Source organism: Apteryx mantelli, chromosome 12 (genome assembly GCF_036417845.1).
Source record: "Apteryx mantelli isolate bAptMan1 chromosome 12, bAptMan1.hap1, whole genome shotgun sequence".
Classification (NCBI taxonomy): Eukaryota; Metazoa; Chordata; class Aves; order Apterygiformes; family Apterygidae; genus Apteryx; species Apteryx mantelli.
The window spans coordinates 4,106,466-4,128,275 of record NC_089989.1 but is presented as its reverse complement, the minus strand read 5'-3'; the positions used below and the strand labels follow the sequence as shown (position 1 = coordinate 4,128,275).

Here is a 21,810-nt window from a genome sequence, read left to right as displayed (position 1 = left end):
ATATTGGCTACACAATCACCACAGCAGCAGCTGTCAAAAAGAACATCTCTGATGTCAGAAATAAATAGATGTTCTCAAAGTCGAACTCAGTCTTTCAGACAGGGATTTAACTGACCCAAATCATGAATACCGATGTCAAGAGCTGAGCATTTGGCAAAGTCCCAACCATCACCTCTGCTGGGGCTGTGGAGGGATACGTAATAAGAATGTGCCAAGGCATCAGAGAAGGCACTTTTTGCTATGTGGACTGCAGAAACTTTTGTCTCTTTTCACTAAGGCCCAGTGAGGCCCACTCACGCTGTAGAAACAATCTCCCTTCCTGCCCTTCTGTGGCAATTAGATGTTTCTTTAGGAGGACCAGTTGCTGAAAGGCTTGAGGGAGGAGTATGGCAGGAGAAAAACCTGACCAGGTCCAATCTGTACTGTTTTTCCTTAGAAACAAAGAATAGAATGAACATTTACGGACATAGCGTCCCTCAGGGAGGCAGGGACAGCTGCTTCAGTTGCATGAAGTAGCCACATAACAGAAAAGCATGAGAAACTGCTATTCAGTTTATGACAACAAACTAGCTATATACAGTGTTTGTAAATTGCAGTGTACAAAATAAGGATATTTAACAGTTTTATCTTGATGCAAATAGGCTATTAAGATGCTACCATAAAGAAATGAGGTATAGTAAAGGTGCTCTGCCCTATGTCCTCAGGCTGGCAACAGAAAACTATGCAAAACATACATACAGACCAGAAGGACACCACTGGTCAAAAAATCCAGTCTTACATGCACAGCATAGACACACACCAAGAGCAAAAAACATGGAGGAATAACCTTGGGGGGGGGGGGGGAGGAGGCAAAGCTAAAAAGATTTACCACTTGAATATCTTGATACAGATACTAAAAGAGTACCATGAAACCAAGTATGGTGATAGTATTAAGTCCTCTAAGACAAGGAACAAACACCACTAAATGAGATAAGTTTGGCTAAGCCTGAAATAGAACAAAAACATTATGCATTTTCTAAACTAAATATCCTAAGCAGTCACTCATAATCCTCACAGAAAAAACAAAACAATAAACACCTATTCATACATCCTTGGTAAATACAGCCCCCTGCTGCCCAAAATGTAAAATCTGTAACACAGTCACCTTCCTGTCACTGTGCTTTATAATCTTCCTGTGAATCTTTCTGCGCAGGTACTTTTTCATTTACATATGAAAACTACATAGCAAGAGTTATTAAAAGAAATCCTATTTCCTGGCAACTCCAGTAAACTGAAAATGAAAAGATTCTGAATAGATAAGTATTAAGCAGCCATTGTAATACATATGACAACCTTCCCTCTCAACTCCTTCTCCCTGTGTTTAATCACCATCAATTTTTTTTAAATCAGTCTATAAGTGTTGAACACACACGTTTGTGTATATACATACATATAAATATATAAAAAAAGTCTACAAATAAAAAGATCCTCTAAATGTAATTAAATATAAATCAGAATGAGAAAAAGTTCTTGATTCATTTTAAACCTCCCTTGGAATGAAATGCAAAAGAGAAAAGTAAGTTAAGTTTAAACAATTAAGTATTCTATTACAGAATATGTGACCAGACAAACATTGGCTTGTACCAGATGAGTTGTGCATTAACTAAGAAACATTATGGAAGGAAAATGACTTTTAATCACAGAATATAAAGACCATGAAAATGAAATATTATTTAACCTCTGCACTTAACGTGATGTCCTGAAAGTTTTAGATGGCTTTAGCTCACACAAGCACCTATCAGGAAGATGTTACATAACAAGCACCCCAGTTGATTAACTATACCATTGCAAAAGTTTCACCAGATCATCTTCCAAAAGTCTGACAGCGAAAAGCAGCATCATTCTTTTATTTCAGGAATAAGCACTTAGTAGATTAACAAATAAAAGTGAAAGCTCAATGATAAACTCATTCTGCATCCTAATTCCTGCTAATCTTTCTTGCTGCTTCTTTATTCATTTGTATGGGAGATTTCCCACCATTTCTTTTTCATTATGGAACGCTCCCATGTCATGTAGCACAGGAGAGAAAGATGAAAGAGCTCCACAGGTCAGTTTGGTAAAAGAAAAGATTTGAAAAAAGAGAGTAGGGTGGCACTGTACCTCACAAACTGTAGTGGAAGGGACAGAAAGAGTGCTATATTTCAGACCACAGTAATAAAGGCAGATCATCATTTTTTCCTGTCTGCACATTGATACAAGTTACTTACTGATTTGTAGCTGGTTCATCGTGATTTTACTTATTGTTTTAAATTCGATAAATAACAGATGTGAGAGTGAGGGAAACAACATGCCTAAGCAGGCCCATTTCTGACTGGCCAGCTCTTTTGGTTTCTGAAGTAATACATTCAGAAGATAAATTATTACATCTCTGGTTCCATACACTACATAATACAATGACAATATATTCAGGAAAAAGAAGTGGCATACCACACAGTGCTTACATCCTATCTGGGAAGCAGGATGTATGATATTTTAGAACAGATTGAATAAAGCCAAAATACTTTAATAACAAGGCAGCACAAGATGCCAAAGAATTAAAACGTCTCTTACAGAAGACCATCACTGGTTCTAACGTCCATACAATTTTGTTTAACTGGTTCAAATTATTATTGTTCTCTTATGTTTACTTCTTACGTCCGAGTTAAACTGGACACCTGTATGTGCAATAGTATATTGAAACATTGCAAGAACAAAGCAAATAGAGAACTTGTCCATGATAAATATCAGAATTTTACATTGTATTATTTAGCTAATGCAACTGACATTGCAGCAATAAAATTGTTTTAACGGTATATTAAAGAGATTTCCATTAAAAAAAATAGGATTGTGAACTTTCTTTTTTTGAAAGATATGGCCACATACAGCTTGCATTGTGAGTGGAATATGAACGCGTTATATAACTTTCAGACTAGCACCATCTTTATTTTACTACTCCATATTGGGCACAGAGTCTACCTTATGATGGTATTTTACCTCCAGGGTAAATAAGAGTCTTATTGAAACAAAATTTCCTCCACACTCAGATTTATAGTAATAATCTAATTCATTTCAAATACAGTTTTAGAATCCATTCTTTTAATGAAGACATAACTAACTAGACAGCAAGCAAAACACAGTAAGCTTCTGGTCTTCACCACAGAATGCAAAACAAGACAGAGGAAACAACAATATAGCAGGAAACACAATGCCTATATTCCTGCCTATAGGTCAGGTTAATTTTCCTGAATTTCGCATTATGCTTCTTACAATGATATTTAAGTGCAAAGTCAGGAAAAAAGTGCATGCTCTTAAAACTCACTAAAGGAAAAGTTAGTAGCACGTTATTTTCTGATGAATTTATCAGACACAGGACTAGACTATTGTTTTTAAAAAGTCCCTGTATTAAAAAGGTAAACATGCAGCCAATTGCCTAAGTATCTAGTGTGAGAAAAATAAAATCTACAGAGAAAGAAGAATGGCCAGATCTCATTGCTCCCTAAGCATCCCTATATTGCTACGTCATCAGCTCTCTCAAATGTGACAGCCTATATCCACATTTTTTATGTGTGTGAGCATATGTATATACATATACGTACACACACACATATATATGGATACATATATGGATAGACATATGCTTAATGAGTATTAGTGGATATTCCCAAACATTTAAGTATTTTTCAATTCTTCGCAATTTTTATTTTACTCATTTATTCTTAGTAAGCTTCTGTTCATAATTACGTTAATATGACCTATTAGTATTAGCCCAGGTTTCTTTTTCTCCATCAGAAAAAATAGTTCTACAGATTTTGCTGTGAATTCGCCTCTGTAGTTTTAAGGCACCATAACGACATGTTACCACAAAAAAGGTATTTTTCAAACTCCAGACACTTGCAGGAGACCAAAGGCATCCAGCTTGAAAGCAATGTATACAAATTATCCTCTCCTACAACCCTTGTCTCTAGGTACTTTCAGGACACACAGGAAAATGTACTTGATTAATTTAATCCATTCGTCTATTCTCCAGCTTCCCCACACACACACCAGAAAGATATTAAAATCAGCCTTTTCCTTCTGCTCTCGTTTCCAAATATTGCAGTGTTTAAATGTTCCTATAGAAACTTCATGTTTGTTTTCTTTTCAGACTTATTCACCAGCTCCCTCTACAGTCAGGCAATTAATTAAAATATATAAATAATCACTTTTTCTATTTGAAAAAAAGACTTATTATGGGTCTTAGTATTAGAGTATTAACCAGAAGCTGTACTGTACTAACTGCTGAATAACTGTATCAAGTAATAAGAGATGGTTTATAACAACAGATATTACAGACTTGGTGAAAAAGAATCACAAGCAAGATAAGATTCTGTAAAAGAGAAGCAGAGTAAGGATATAGGAAACAGATGGTTGGCAATGGTAGATCACTTTTTTTTTTTTTTAAGTTTTAAAAAAAATCTCACATACTTTCACACATCATACATGCATATGCACACCCACCCATTCAGAGAATCAAGCTATTTCAAAATAGACAGAAATTCACACTATCCTACATTTTATATGTATTTTAATTGCAATTTTCCTTATTTTTTTGCAATTCAAATAATGCTAATTAGCGTTCTTGCCTCCTCTGAATCTGCCTAAAAATAAAACATATTCCACACAACCACAGTATCTAACTCATCAGTACTTAACTGAATTACGAATCCATGCTATTAGAGGGAGAGAGTTCTTTTTGGCTTCATGTTGAATTTCTTCCCTCACCCTCAATTCTATAGGGAACAGGATAAATCTCACTTATCATATAGCGTTCTTAACAGCAAGCTTCCAAACAAACGCAGTAGAATCTGTGCAAGGCACACAATGTTTTTCTATTCCTTTTAAAATGATTAACAGAAATTCTAGCAATAAATTATTGTTAATTTTTCCCCCCATCCAGGCAGAAAAAGACAATCCCTATCCATTAATTCTGGCTGTGATCTTTTGTGTTTACAGAAAGAGCTAAACTAAGACTCCGGTTTGCACTTATGATACCTTCTAAAAAAGATTCCACCTTCCTTATAAGGAATCTACAGAGTTTTTATCCTAAAATGATGCTACTTGAATCTCTAGTAGATGATACCTATCTCTGTTAATACATCTGGGAAATCAAATTAAGGACAGGAGGAGAAGCCAAATGAGTCCATCTAACACCCAGCTGGACGGGAACAGGCTACTGTTGACAACTACTACTACAGAGGATCCTTAAAACTGACACAGGATATTAGTGGATTAAAAAAAAGTATTCAAGATTTCATTGTCATATCAGTACATTTTGCTGGGTTCATTTCAGGTTCCACTGGAATTTGCAGAACATGTGAGCCTGCAGCACAGTTCAAAGCTGATCTCTGGTGAAATGAAGAGGACTTCCTTGTCCACTAGAACGTGTTTCAAAAAAGGTTTTAAAGATCAGCATGGCTGATTAATAAAGTCTTCTGACCTATATAAACTATGCAAAATCCTTTATAATCATGGTTGCAAGACTGCACTGAAGGAGCAGAAGTTCTTGTCCACTATAATCATCACTTTTACTAGCAAATGACCAAAACATAAGTTAGGGATACTGAGACCCCCTTCCACAGTGATGTTTATTAATTATTTACACCGGTGATCCAAGCCTAATCACTGTGCCTGTGTCATTCACCAGCCTGTCAGTATGTACAACGTCTTTCATCCACAGAAGGGAAGAAAATCTTAACACACCAAAATGAGAAAGCTGTACAGATTCAGCCTGACATTTCTGTTGATTACCTGTACCTGTCATGATAGTAACTACTACTAAAGTCTAAATTGCCACTCATTTTTACTAAATACCTTCTTTAGATTTCAGAAATATGCACCATCAGTACAAAAGGAAGAAGAGATTTTTAATGACTGGTGGCAGCTGGATTTTTATACTCCTTTCCTACATCAAAGCAACGAAAAATTCTAGTTTTTCAACTTTCTTCAGCACTTCAGGAACTAAAATACATTTCACTATGTATCCTCTGTGAACATTCCATTTACTTGTACGGCAAGAGTATAAAAGCAATGTCACACTAATACTCACATGTTTATAAACAAAATACCACCAAGGGCAGCCTAAAGATGGTTACCTTTTACTTGGATGGAACTTCTTTACATTGAATTGGAACCAATTAGAAACTTCAGAAATGTTTGTTTTACCTCCCTATGCTAACAGCTATAATAAACTATAGAGACATAAATCAGTGAAAAAGCAGACAGAATATAATACAATCATAACCAAGCATGTAGCAAATGTCTCAAGACATGTAATGCAAATGAATACAGCTGAGGGACAAAACACAATTCCTCGGACAAAATACAGATGAGTGCTTTTTCCTGTAGCCTAGGGAATGACCTTTCACCAAAAAAGAGATAGGAAATAAAGCCCCTACAAAAAAACCACTCCACAGAACTTACAAACAGCAGCCTGGGCCATATCTCAGCAAAGCTACATCTGAAACAATCTGTAATTGTCTCGCCCCTGCTTAGTTCCTTATCCATTCCCAGAACAGAGTACCTGGGGGAGGGGGACGACACTGGTGAGTGTTGACAGCAACTTTCTCCAAGAAAGCAGCCTTTCTTCTCAATTTCAGATCAAGCCTGCCATCTTGTGGGATTCAGATTCAGGCCAGCATGCAAACTGAACTATTTTCTTTCTTTCTTCAGGCACCAATCAAGATAATATAATCCCATCCCGGATGAGGAAATGCAATCCATACCAAGTTTTTAAGACATGATAATTAAACACGTGTTTAAACTTGTATTTGCCTCTGGGAGGCATTTTATTCTGTTACAAAGCACATTTCATGTGCGCTAGATACTTAAATCAGCAGTTGGTGACTGCTCTTTAACCATTTCAACACACTCGTCTCTCACCATTTCTGGGTGTGCTACAGAGGCTGATATGAGTCATCTTCTCCATGTTCTATGTCTGCTCTCCTGGATCTTTATCCATTTCCTTTAAGGGACTGGCTCTTAGGATGCAAGTCCCAGTGCAGATTATTCCTTCGTAACAATTTTCAATTCTACTACTCCTTTTACAGGCAGAGAAGTGCACCGAATAAGCTGGAAAAGTTGGGTGAGATAAAAATGATTTTTAAATCTGATTTGTAAATGTTTATCTGCTTTATTAAAATAGACTGTCATTATCATTAGTTTACACCAACTATCCTAAATATTCTTCAGCTCTTCCAGTTTTCTAGTAATGTTTCATTGCAAAGACAGGAAAACATTCAATTACAGGCCTCTTGTATTGAAAATTAATTTTAACTATCTAAAGAAATTGTTAATCTGCAGTTTATGGGACTTCCTTTTTGCAGGCAATCTAACCTTGTAGTCCCTAACCATGTACATGTCTTTTGTAATCATAACAAACATCTGCAGTCAAACTGCACTTGACTAGAGCCATTTTAATTCAGTTCTTCAGGATGACTCGTTTTTACTGATGGAACAAAGATACAGGAGAAACAGTAAGAGTTGTTAAACTTGTTTCTGTTCCTCACTCTAATTGCAGACATAATTCTTCCTTCATCAGTTAGCAGTTGACAAAAGTCTCCAACAGTATTATGATGATTTGTGTCATGAAACCTTACTTTCCACACAAGTTAGAAGTTGGCTTGAGTACCTTTGTTTCTTTGAGCTATAATGTGCAGTAATTAAGCAACATTATTCTGATTGTCATTAAGAAAAAGTAATGTGATTAAAACCATATGTAGTAAGGTATCTATCATGTGGTATCTACATACTACCTCATTATTAAAATGCAGATTTTCCACTGCTCACCACTGCTTACCTATCTTTTACTCATGTTGCCAGTCACAGCCATCTCAATTCAAACATTTTTTTTGTCTCAAGTGAGTGTTATTTCTATTTTAAATAGCAGATGAATAAAAAAAATTATGCTTCAAATACAATTTCCACAATACCTCAAAAAAAAAAGAAACAAGAAAACCCTACTTTTGCTATACCAAAGAGTTTTCACATTTTAAAGCTCAGATAAAATAATAATCTCAGCAGACATTAACATAACCCATATGTTCTGAGAGTGATCTGATATCTAGCCACTGGGCAGAACTTCACTGTATAATCTTTTTTCCTTATTAAATAAAATCACATTAAAAGCTAGCTGTGTAATTGTAAACCTGCCAAGTCCGAAATATATGCATGCCTAAAATAGGTTCAGCTGAGCATCAGCTGTTAAGAACCTAGAGTTACAAAAGTGAGAAAGCACTTCATAACCGCGATCAGAGCTCAGCCACGGCAAGTCTGACCACAGTGGAAGAAATTGATTGTATTGCAATAAAAATGCTGCCTAAAAACGTAGAGGCACATAAGATGCTTTGCTGAAATCATAAGCAGTTTGTTAGAAGTTGCAAGTCCTACCCCATATTCACTCCAGTTTTTCACCCTCCGAGTTGTGCCACACAACTACTGGCAGGATTGTGCTGTGCTGTACATCAGATTACCGAAATGATAGTGGGGTGGGGGGTGGCAGCGGAGGGAAGGGAACCACACTCCATTTGGGAAAGCTATTTTTAACAGAGATTATTTTTTATTAATTTATAGAACAACTCAATACACCACAGTATCAGCACAACTGAGGTTATAGCAAGTAATGGCAAAGAGATGGGAAGAGGCAGATGAGAGGCTGGAGTGTTTTAAATCAGCTTCACTGCAAAAGCCAAATTGTGAAACATCATTCCTTAATGGTTTCCTAATTTTCAAAGAAAACAAGAAATCATTTCTGGTAGGTTTTAATGAAGTATTTCCTGTATATTTATATTTTAATTTTGCATTTCTAATATCCTGATTTAAAAGAAAACTGACAACAGTAAAAGCAACAACTTTGCTTCTACTGATATTCCACAGTATACCACATACCTTGCCTAGGGAAAGGGACAGCCAAGCACCAAACAATGTGTGAGGATTCAGTGAAGACTTTAAACTGCAGCAATAAATATATATAACTATATATATGTATATATATCATATATAAAATATATATAACTATAAATAAGCAAAAAAATCAAGAGGACCTCTAATGTGTTGCTCAGCCATTTATGATATTCGGAAGGTTTGGGTTTTTTTACTGATAAAAATTTGCATTTGTTTTGGTTTATTTTAAATTGCACAAGCTTCTCTGCCTGACAGTTACTAAGTAGACTCAGAGCACTGAAAAAAATGCATAAAGAAATGTATCCATGAAATTAATTAAATAAAAAAGGCTTGGAGCATCAAGAAAGAATCAGAATTTTAGTAAAAATGACCAATTTGTTTCATATTGATGGGATGTTTTTCTCCCATCTTCAGCAGGCTTAAGTGACTGAGAAAAGGTTTCGAAAGAACTCATTCTAATGTTCACACACGGCAAAGGGCCATACTTTCATATATACAACTCACATTCTGGATAACCACACCACTTTAAGATATCAATATTACAAGGAAAAAAAAGAATAGTAAATCCTTGGACAACTTTCACGTTTTGAGTATCTGTAGTCTTGGATGAATCAGAGAGAGGAGGATATTGTTGCTGGTCTTTGTTTTGAAACAGAAAGCTCAAGAGGACTGCACAAGGACTTGGACCAGGGAAAAAGGAAATGGAAAACACCCAAAGTATCTCTATTCCTGTAACACAGAATGCTACACAATTTTTTCCTCCTTAACATTTGGTTCTGGCAAATATTTCTGTTTTTCTTGTCAAAGGCAACAGCACATACTTGACTAAAGGAATGAATATTTGATTATATATATGAGATATACTTGGGAATAAACCATAGGCCTGCTGCTGTGTTCAGCATTCATCCCTCTGGCAGTGGTCTCCATTTAAGGATTGCGGAAGCCAGACAAGTTAAAGAAAGTCTATATATCCCTGAATCTCTAGCTTTCCATGCTGCACTTCTTTCTTTCCTGCCTTGGAAATCCCCCACATTGAATATACAGGTGAAAAGTTTCTAGAACCATAACTCCACGACAAAGTCATTTTTCCTCTCTGTCCCTTTTCTGGAATCCCTCTTTAAACAGGAGCAGTGCAATGGGTTGTAATGGTATCTAGCCCTCAGACAGACAGTGCCGCTGGAAGGATCGTTATGCCCCTCATGAATAGGAAAGGTGATCTGTCTCAGCTTTGTGAGGAAACGTAGAGGTGTCTTCACTCAGAGACTGTGTATTAGGCACGAGAACACAGCCGTACGCAGGATGGAGGCTGACCCAGTGCCATCAGGAGGCCTGCACTGCCGTAATTACATGACATGAAGCAGTAACATGCATCACACCAGGCAGCATTAATGAGAGGAGAAAGGTCCTAACAATCCCTCTTTCTGGTAAATACATACTAGATAAGCCAGGAAGCTCTTCTCTTTTAATACGTGCAATTATGGAGTTGGTTTTGCAATTAATTTTCCTAATACCTAAATTCAGTATTCAGGTTTGTCTTTCTTTCTCAATGTACAGATTAGAGTTTGAATAACTTCCCCACCTCCATCATCAAAAATAAGTTACAAAATGACAAAAAAAGAACAAGAGTTTATAGCAAAATTATCGGAAAGCAAGTTGTTCTGCTATAAAAGTTTACATGCAGAAATGTGACTAATTCAAACCTCCAATGAAACACATGCTTAACTCTTCAGAAAGCACACAGATTCCAAATTAAAGTTTTCACATAACGTATTTATTATTAAATGCATGCCATTACTCTCTCACCCAAGATAGCACCAGTACCCAACATGCCTTTATAGATTACAAAAATACTTGTATCTCGGATTCAGAAAGAAAGCTGGAACAAAACCAACATAACTGTTACAGCAGAAGACCAACAAAAAAAGATTTAAAACTCTCCATCCCAAAACCTCACAGTTTAAGTCAAGTCAAAGAGAGAGACAGTCAGAACGCACTTGCCAGTTTTCAAATTTAGAGATTAATTTCTTGAGACCTTCATGACAAAAGCAGCTTTCAGAAAGATTTGCTCTGAAAATGATGGTGGCTTTATCAAAAAAACAGGAAAGTATTGCCGACCCAGTAAGCAATATAGCAGAGTATTTGGAGACAGAAATGGAAAAAAACAAGGCACCACAAACCCAGACACAGGAATGATCCAGAACCCCAAATTTCAAATATCAGTTTTACAAAGCTGAAATACTTCCTAACACAATCTTGCGTAAAAAGATAAAGAAGTGAATAGGAAGACTTCTTCCAGCCTAGAGGAAGCATATTATAAATCCACAAACAATACCAAAAACTGGAAAATTTCCAATTCTCCTGCACATTTGTTTTGAAAACAATATGCCAGCCAGCTTCATACTAAGTATAGATTAATTGACATGGTTCCCACTTGCTCCCTTATCTTTAGCTCCTTTCTTGCAATTTTCAAAATTAAGAAACTAAGTATCTGCCAAACCAGTAGCTTCTAAAATTTCAAGGCTCTCAAGCCTTTATTTGTTGAAGCTTAGTTCCATATTGGCTCAAATAATGAATGATCATAATATTATTACTAGATGAATTCCTCAGTATTCTTGCTTACCAAAAACACCTTAATTTGGTCTATGCATGAATGCTGCTGTAGTGACCTCTAGTTACTGGACATTTACAGTAGTCATATCTAAAACACAAGCATTTTTTTTTTTAGCTGTAATGCCAATAATCTCAATTATGTATGTTGGGAAAAAAATAGAAGCAAGTAAAGTATTGCAATTCTGAGTTTTCACTGATCTTTATCTTGCAGAGGAACCAAACGAAGCAGATATGAAATACTGATGAATCAGAGCTGCAGAATTTGTAAATAGCTGGATGACATAATTGGGGAACAGAGATCCTCACAAAAATAACCTTGATAGATTAAGTTCTTGTTATACCTTAATCTCATGCAGTTTTCTTTTGCTTCAGTGGAACATCAGCCTTGCCAGTTCAAACCACTACTAAAAGCTATTCCAGTTAACCTGGATGACTTTGATATGAGGCAGATGAACATTTCCACTGTTTGCTCTGCCAACTCTGTTGTATTGAGCAGTGATAACTACAGGAAATACACTTATGCTCTTGCAGTGTAATCCTGTAGCCCTTTTGCAACCAAATTGTGCTATGTTTATCTAGTGACAGCCTAATCCAAAATCATGAAGAAACAGAAAAAAATGCTTCCTCCTTCAGGCAAAAACAAGCAACTGAACTACTGAGGAGTTCAAGAACTTAAATCAGTAGTGAAAAACACCTCCAGGCTGTTCTGTGGGTGCCCCACTCCATTTCAGTCCTGTCTAGAACAGCCTCAGCAGTCAGGTATAGGAAACATTTTCTAACATTACTTTTGTAATTTACCTTCATGCTGATGAACTGCTTCTAACCAGCTCTCTGGAACACATCTACTGTATATAGTGATAAAACACAAACCTGTTAAGTTAAGCAATGCAAGCACCTCCAAATGTTATAGCTACTCTTCTTCATCAGAAAGAAAATTAGAACAGCTGTAGCAGTAGTGGTCTTTTTTCACCTCCTCCCTCCACCCCCAGACCAGCTATTTAACTCATAACAAGAATTATGCTCAATCCAAACACATCCACTGAAAACCAACTGAAGGATGTCTACACAGAATTTTGCTAAGGTAATTATTTAACAGTGTAACAGAAGCTGTTTGAACTCTGATGCATCTACTGTATAGAGGCTGAAGCAAAGAAAAATTTCAAGTTTGGAATGCTACTGTTATTGGAAGTCAACTCTGTGCAAGGGTGGATTGATGAAGAGTGCAATATATTCAAATATATTCAAGTAAATTAAACAGAAACACCTAGTATCAGTACAGATTTTGCTCGCAGAACTTGTTACTGTCTGCATATTATCAAAAAGCCATTTTTCCTCATCTATTATCAATTACTTGGTTAACAAAGTGAGAAGTAAATATTCAGCTCATCCTTCTTCATATTCAGTCTGATGTGCTTCCACATGTTTCATTTTCAGAACATGAAAACTTTCAAGCAGATACTTCTGGAATTCAAATTTCCAATAGTAACTAAATTTCTTATGTTCGGTTTTTCAGATTTTTTTCATGACTATTATCAAATAATATTCTTTTCTGGTATTAGCTCTAGAGAAAGAAAGCAGATAAGGTTTCAGGTATCCTCTTTACACTCAATGCAGTAGTTAAACCACAGAATTCCCAACACCCATTATCATTCTTGGGAGATTGAACTTGAGTTCCTCCCTTTTGGACTGCTTTCCATGAACTTCAAATTTCTGGCTGGCTATAAAACAGTGTTGTGTAAGCAATTATACTTCATCTTCTATAAAAGGGATAAAGTCATTTAGTAAACTATGATTTATTCCCATTTTATAACTTACCTCCTAATTTAACCCCAAAATAAAATGCATCATACTAAAAGTATTTATGACAACTTTTTGTTAAGACAGGATAACATGTAATACGTAACTTCTGGGAATAAAATACTCACTGAGAGTCTGTAACAGTCAATAAAACATCACTTACAATTTATAAACAAGACATAAGTATATTAAATTTGCCAACTTTAGGGAGTGTAACAATTTACACTTATCATTTGAACAAATGCACTATGCTTTTAATAAGCAAAGTATACACAAAACATGCAAATTTAGTTACAGCATTTGAGAAAACTCCACAACGTACAAAGGTATGTGAACAATTGCACCATAAATTTCTTCTACAATGTAATGTCCTTGATATTAAGTATATCTACCCAGTGTCCATATATATCTATATATATCATTAACTATTTCACATTTCAGTAATTGTTTATTCAAGGAAAAGAGTTCTTACATTGTCTTCTGGCTGTGAGTAAAATCACCCAATTATCTACTCTTTCCCTTGTTTCTAGAAGGCTTGAATACAAGGCCTTACACAACATCAAAACCTCTTACATGCATCATAAGTGAGGTCCGAGTGCTAGATAAGGTCTTACTCAGCTATTTTGTTCTGTGAAGCCTTTTGCCTTGGTTGAATAATTTATACTGTTACTGCGTACTTTCAATAGTATGCATTCCTGATCTCGCTGTCACTAACACCCACTCTTACTAACAACCACATATTTTCATAATGAAAAATAAAACAATTGAGAACACACCAGAACATATGTTTCAAGAATCAGACAATGAAAAAAAATATAAATGCATGATGTAGTAATGCAGTGCAACATTACACTTCATTAAGCTGAGGAAAATGCAGGAATTATTCAGCTCTTCTGGTGACAAATCCCCACAATGCAAGGCAAAAAAAATTAAACATATAAAATTTTAGAAAATTTCAAATATAGTCCACAAAATTCTACATGAAATTTTCACCATTATCTTTATTGTACCTACCAAGTAATAGCTGAGTCACAGAGAGTAAAGAACCGTCAGCTACAACTTGTATTCATTACACCACACATTCATCAGGCTGCTATCCAGCTTCTCTAATCACAAGCCTATCTAAACAAAACTCATCAATTGCAAACATTGTGCCCTTTTTTAATAAGTAAGATTTTAGTTTTATAAAATAAGAAGCTAGCAAAAGCAAAAGTGATATTGTTGGCTGATGTATAGGCTGAAACACATTTAAAAAGATAAGCACCACACCTCAAGTTGACTTAAATATTTTAGCCTCATGTAATTCTGCACATGCCCCACAATTTACAGAGTTATAACCTTGCCCTTTATATCAATCGTGTAACCTAATACGTGGTTCTTAGATATAGAAGGATATGACAAAACATATGACAGTACATATTATTATATTGTGATTTAGCTTGTGCAGGCAGATATCCTTCACCACCAAAATGTTCACTGATTTATCTTTCATAAACACTTCAGCGTCAAGACAAGCCTGTCTGCGTGAGAGAGAGGGAAAGAAAGGGAAAGTGTGAGAGAGAGGGAAAGACAGGGAAAGCGCGAGAGACATAAGACAAAGACGAACTGAAGACAAGTAGACTAGCAAGCTCTGCTATTTTCCACCATTTTCCCCCCAAGGTCAATTACACATTTGTAACGAATCATACCATTCATTCAAGATATTCTAATATTTGATAACAATTTTTTCTCCTGCTATTTTAGTCAGCATAACTAAGAGTTAGGAATGTCATGAAGAAAAAAACAGTATTGCTCAATACCACAAGCAAGATAAAAACAATAAACAATATAACAATGTCAATTCCCTGTTCCTCATTACAGACAGGAGGAAAAAAAATCCTTCCCCAGCTCTCCATATGAAAATTTTATTTATAACTTTGAGGATGTTCCACAAACAGTAGTAAAATAGTGGGACAGATTTAAAAAAAAAAAAAAAAAAAAAAAACCACTTTCCAGGTACCACAATCTGGAAATTTAATTTAATCTCATGTAAAAACAACTACTGACACAAAAAAGATTCTACATGATTTCCTAACAAGTATCCAGCAGCTGATATAATGTTCATTTGCTAATGTTTCTTTTTCTCACTCACATAAAAAGCTTTTAAAGAGTATTTCCAAACTACAAAAACAGTTTAATTTAGTTTTTTTTGGGCCATATGGGTGCCATGTTTTCTTGCGCCACGCTTTCCATTATGGGTTTCTTCAGTTGTTTTTTCACATGGTGAGTAAGCAGTGTAACAAAATCCTAGCTAAACCTTAGTGAATGACAGCAAGTGAAATCAGCATACCCTCAATAAAGCGACATCAACAGATCCATTCCCATTAACGGAGTTGAAATAGTCTCAGTGCTTACTCAACACCTGGTTCCCTTCATGACAATACTGAACGCTGTGCTAAGAATACCAGGGTCAGTCACAATTTTCATGAAGAAGTCAGTACTAATGTGTAAGCACTTGTCCATGTTTACCAGTAAACAGCCTAATTTTTTTCTCCAATACAGAGTAAATCTCTGTGATAAAAAGGTGTAACTATTGACTTTTTAATGTCTCCCAGTGCACAAATCCACTGGAAATCAGAAGACCACCACAAACTTGATTTCTGTACAGCACCTTGAAGGGTACAAGTCATAGCATAATACAAGCATAGCAACAGCACAGGGAGATTAAGACATTTGCCATATGTGAAAGATTCCATGAATACAACTGGTGCACTGTGGAAGTGAATAGAGTTTTTACATTGCCCATACCAAGACATGCAGTCCCATGGTAATCTACTAAAAAATAAAAAACAAAATAAAATCCTTCTTCCTATTGTTAAATAACGCAAAATTAATGTAAATATTTCTAACACAAACAATTCTTTTATTTACTTTTTAAAACTGCATCTCATTATTGCTGTCCACCAACCTTTCAGAAAATTAGAAATAAAAAACCTCCTTACCAAACTTTTTCTTCTTCCATTCCTCCTCTGGCACATTGGTTTATTACTGCAGGGCTACTCATGGTAAGTGCTGAGCTTTTAGAATTCATCTTTTCTCTGAAAAGGAAAAAAAAACAACAAAAAAAACAGAAAACCATGAAGAATTCAATATAAGTGAAGAATTTGTATGTTTACTAACACACTAGAAAATTAAAAATTTTAGGATAAGCATTTTTAGGACCAAATTCAGTACACTTTACTCACTGAAGTAAATCTCAGTCAAATCAATGGGATTAAGTGGATGTATACATTGAGCAGGATTTAGCCGTTTTGTGGGCTTGCTAGTTATGCCAAACCCAACACTGATTGTCTTTTGTTTATTTTTCTGAATATATGCCAAAATTGTTGATGTCAGCAAGTCTGTATCCAGGGCTATGCATAGCGCCAATTTTGTTAATTCAGAGCAGCAGTCAGATCTAGTGCTGCTGTGGAATGATCCACACAACACTGGCGAGAAAATCTGGATTTCAGATATTTAAAGATCTACAGAATCTCTTCTAGCATATTTTAATAGTTTTAAGATCAGACTTCAGCTGATTTGCTGAAAATAACAGCCAATTCATGGCTGAAGCCACTCAAAAACAGCATAAACACGTTCAAATGGTAGCAACAATTCCCATGCTACATTGCTTCTAAAAGGTCTGTGATTCTGTCTATGTGGCCAAACGTGCTTCAACTCAATGAAGTTTTTTTTTTTTTTTTTTGAAAATGAAGCGTTTTTTTTTTTACATCCCTTGCAATAGCAAGTGATATAAATTCTGCACAGCCCATTTCTGAGCCCAGCATTTTGTTTCAAATATCTGTAAGACTGCTCTGAAGGAGAAAACAATAAAAGCCTCCCTTCTTTTGAGGGCAGACTGTTAGCCATTTGACCTATTTTTGGATCAGTGCCTGACCTCAAATTCACTCCTGGATCCTGAAGTAGGATCACTGAGATAAACTCCAAAAGAGAAAATAACCAAACTAATAATGCTAGAAGTGACTCAACAGCAACAGGGATTGAAAGATTATTACTTGTCTTGATAGTCTGTAACAACGCGGGAAGAGGGAAGTTGTTCTTAAAGATATCCCAAAGGAACAGTGCAGAAGTCCATACTTAAACATTTTCTACAAAATTCCCCTCTTTTAGGGAGCAATTTCCTGTCAGGGCAAATTACAACTTTTTTTTGGTAATCTGTTTCTACTCTACATTGGGAAAGCCCACATGCTTCAGTGATCATGCGAGTTATGCTAGCAAGAGTTTCACCTCCTCTTATGGTCACTCAGACTAGTAAGACCAAAGGTTCATTTTCAAAGTTGGGAGCTGAAAGATTTAAGTTATAAAACCACAAGGTAGCCATTCCAGTAAAAAAAAATACAACTTCTACTGTTCACTTGTGAACTTCAGTAGCACAAGCATTCAATATATGACTAAAAAAATCCGTTCGGCACTTCTTCCCCACACACTCTTAGGAACATCTAAGCAACCACACACTGCACACACATCTCTGCATTGAGACTTTCACACTGAAACTAGAGTCAAACTAGACAACAGAAAAATGGTAAAAGTTACTGCATTATCAACTTTTCTGTTAATTGTCAGTTAAAAAGGTTGATACATATTTAACAAAAATTAAATCAAATGCGGCATCAATTCAAATTCTGTTCTCATATGTTCTGCAAGGGAAACAAGGTAAAATAACAGAGAGGAAAAGAAAAAGTAAATCTCTTAAAGTATCTCTTCTCAGCTCCTTCACACTTTCAGTTTAACATCTGAAAACATCAGTAGCATTGTCCTTGTTCCCCTCCACAGCCACGAGCTCAGGACCTTACAAAAATCTGCTTCAGGTGTTTCTGGAGGGCATCAAGAGGATAGCATTTATTCATTCTGATAGCAAGATCTCATTCACCACCTTCAGAGAGATGTCTTCCTGCTGGATGAAGCAAGAGGCTTTTTGACAAACTGGATACTTAGAGTGAGATTCTTTTGAGAGACACAGCTCACGCTCTTGCAGCTTCCAAGGCCGAATTTCCAACAATATGAGAGGTCTGCCCAGTCAGCCATAAACTAAACAAATGCGCTCCTCACTTAAACATGTGGAGGAGAGAGGTATAACAGCCAGCTGACACAATGTTAGACAAGCGTTCTTCCTCAGCTGCCAGTAACAAAAGGGGAACGAGTCAAGGAGAATACGACAGCATGGCCCTCTCCCATCCCTCCGCACTGCAGCAGCAATTGCATGCTTCCTCAAAACGGGAACAGGTCAGGCAAAGCACTCCTTCAGCTTTGCACCCCCACAAAGAACGGCTGCTCCAGCACCCCCTGCTCCGGGACCCCTGCCTGCTGTAGCATCAATTCTTGGTGTCTTGATGATTTCTGGCTGCATCTGTCACTCTCTTTCCAATCATACTCCTTCCTTACTGTCTTCTGAGATAGAGGAGCTCGTGACAGTTTCAGCACCAAGTGTACATTCAACACCAACATCCAACAGCACTGCTCACTCTCACTTTGGCGATTAGACAGCAATGGCTCTCACAAGTTTCTGGAAAATCATCAGGGGTTCCCTACTGTCATCTTATTCCTAAAAACAGGTCTACACAGGTCCTAGTTCACTGTTTACCAGGAGCAAAATGTAATTAAACAGCTGATCCCCACATCACTGACAAGTTTTATGGCATTGCCAAAAAGCCAGAAAGAAGCTAAAAAAATTGTAAGCGACAAATGGAAAAAGATATCTGCTTGCACTTTTCCAAGGCCACGGATACAAAATATTGCCACTACTTCTCTGTCTTGAAAGCCACTTCAGCGAAAAATTCTCAATCTGCGGATTCTATCCTGATTCATTGCTCTGTCACAGACTGCTTTTAGGCTCTTCCTTCAGAATAGATGATAACTATTTAAAAAATAATAATCAAAATTCATTTTTCTGTATTAAGATGCAGAAAAGGATATCTTTTCAAGTGTTAAGAATATTTTGTGGAAACATTTCTAGTAAACACAAACTGCTTCAGTATGTCTATGTTAAAATAAAACTGTATTATTCTGTTTTGGAAAGAAAAGTTATTTTAAGGCTTAGTGTCTCTAGAAATACAGTTTGAAGTCAACCTTACAAAATTAACAGTAAAAGGTGGCAAAGTAGAATTTTGTTCGGATTATACTGTTTTATTACTTATTAGGCCAGAATATTAACACTATCCCAAGAAATCATCCTCCAACAGTAACAACACCTTAAAAAATAAAATTCAGTTTCAGAAGCAATGGAACAATGTTCAGAAAGAAAAACATGCTACTCACAGGTGCCTCTCTCAATATCACCATCCAACTCTTGTTTGGACTTGAAGCTTATGGCATAGGCCCTATACGTGATGAAACTTGATGGAGGAAAATAAACCTGTCATCTTTTCTCTTAATAACTTGAAGTCAGATGCCAAGGCAAGTCAGTGAATACTAATTTAAGAGTGACTGCTTTGGACGCATTCTGTTCCTCATCCTCTCTTTGTACATTGAACCTTGACTATTCCAGATAAGGCACATGCGCTTTAAATAGGTGTTGTCCCAGAGATCGTGCTCTGCTTTAATAGGAGGAAGTGGGCAAAAGGCAGTTCCAGGACAAAAACTTAGGAAAACAATGTCAAATACTTTATTTATAGCACCTATGTTAACACTACTGTCACTATCTTGTTGAGGCAACATCCTTGAAGAAACATCCTTGCTGTTTTTGAAGAGACAACAGAAGTTTAGTATACTAAAGTCCTCTCTGACTGAGTATAGAGAGTATAATACTAGAATACTCAGTAGCAAGCATGCATACCAAAATTCTTGTAAGTTATCACCACACAGAAAAAAAATAAGTTTCCATTAAAATCTTTGATTATCTGATGCATCTGATCCATCTGCCTTAGATTCCTACATCACCTAACTGCAGAGAAAAGCCTAGGAGTGCTAAGTCATTGGCTTAAGAACTGAAAAGTATATTACATTTAAATGTAGTTTATTCATTTATATTTAAATTTAATTCTGGAAGTTTCACGCTTCCCCTTAAATTGGGGGGGGGGGGGAGGAGCATGACAATTATAGCACAAATCTTCAAACATGCACAGAGTAACACTACAGGATCATTTAACCAGAAGAGATGGGAAGGTTCAAGAAAAGCATTGAAGCCATAGACTCAAACCAGCCTGTGGTTTATATCCAGCAGAATAGGGAAAGAGTTAATCAATCTTTTTACCATGTTTCCCTACACAAAGCCCATTTTTTTCATTTGCTTTTGTTGCAAAGTGTATCTTTGATCTTCAGGCCAAAAGTCTTATTTTGCCTCTCCCTTCACTCCCTATGTGCATCTCTATACAAGTAAGATAATCACCATGGGGGCAGTGAAAAATTAAAGTATTATTCAACAATTATTCACTACATTTAAAGTAAAATTAGCCAGTATCTTCTGATAAAACATGTTCCCACAGCTCCTTACCTTCACCAAAATGCTTTGCATTGTTGAAATAGTATGCTGTTATGTTTAGTTTGATAAAAGAACTGTGAAAAAATTTTTACAGAACCCTAAGACTCTTCAATGTAGAAACAGTAATTATTATTTTTAACAAAAAGCAAGACAGTAGCATCAATAATGTGCATCTACTGTAAAGAAAAAACAGGGAGTATTGTCAACGTTCTCTCAAGCAGGAGTTCTTACGCTCACAAAACCTGAACAGTAGATCACTAATTAGCAAGCATGCATCACAACATCTTTCAAATTAGAGAGCTGATTTTCCAATTCCTTACTACCTGCGCAATGGACTGCAATTTCTAGTGAACACAAATATTTACTCTTGCATTGCTTACTGCAAAGTCTCATTTCCACACATGTTTACAGGCACAAAACATTACATCTTGATCGCATTCAGCTCTTAACCAGCAGGTTGCCTCAGGCAAATAGCTTGTTAAAGGGCAGATTTAAATTTTCAGACAACTTCATTATTTAACTACATAACAACAAATGCTGCAAACAATCTTCTACCCAATTTGTTTGAGGTATTCAGATACAGCATTTGCCAAGCATCTTTATACCACTGAAGCACTTGGCATGAACTCATAGAGAGTACCTTACATCCATGATACTTCAGAAAGATCAGAGTGAGAACTGAAGAATCTCTTGATGGATTTTTCTGCTGAGTACAACTCCAAGTAGCAGATCATGCTAAGAAACTTTGCATTGCAAAATCACTTCAATCCAAGCCTAGCGTATTGCAAACTTAGTTTCACATGTGCTATGGTTTTTTCAAATGTGTTACACTGAGGTCAAAACCTATGTCTCATGTCATTACTTATCTTTTGAAGTCTTTAAAGATGCATTTCATGCATTAAAGAATGAGGCTATGGAAGCACTTTTTAAAATACATATTTTTGAACATGTTTTCCCTCCTCCTCCTGAGACATCTTATTACCTGTGGTCAG

General features: G+C 36.2%; 1 protein-coding gene across 4 annotated transcripts in view; it reads right to left on the bottom strand.

Moving 5' to 3' along the window:
• Positions 1–21,810, bottom strand: part of ARHGEF3 (Rho guanine nucleotide exchange factor 3) — a 156,427-nt gene that overhangs the window by 127,386 nt on the left and 7,231 nt on the right. For all 4 annotated transcript variants that reach the window (XM_067303753.1, XM_067303755.1, XM_067303751.1 and 1 more), the window contains exon 2: positions 16,344–16,439. In XM_067303753.1, the coding sequence (XP_067159854.1) occupies positions 16,344–16,379 (36 nt within the window). In that variant the 5' untranslated portion in view covers positions 16,380–16,439. The remainder of the gene's footprint in view (positions 1–16,343; positions 16,440–21,810) is intronic.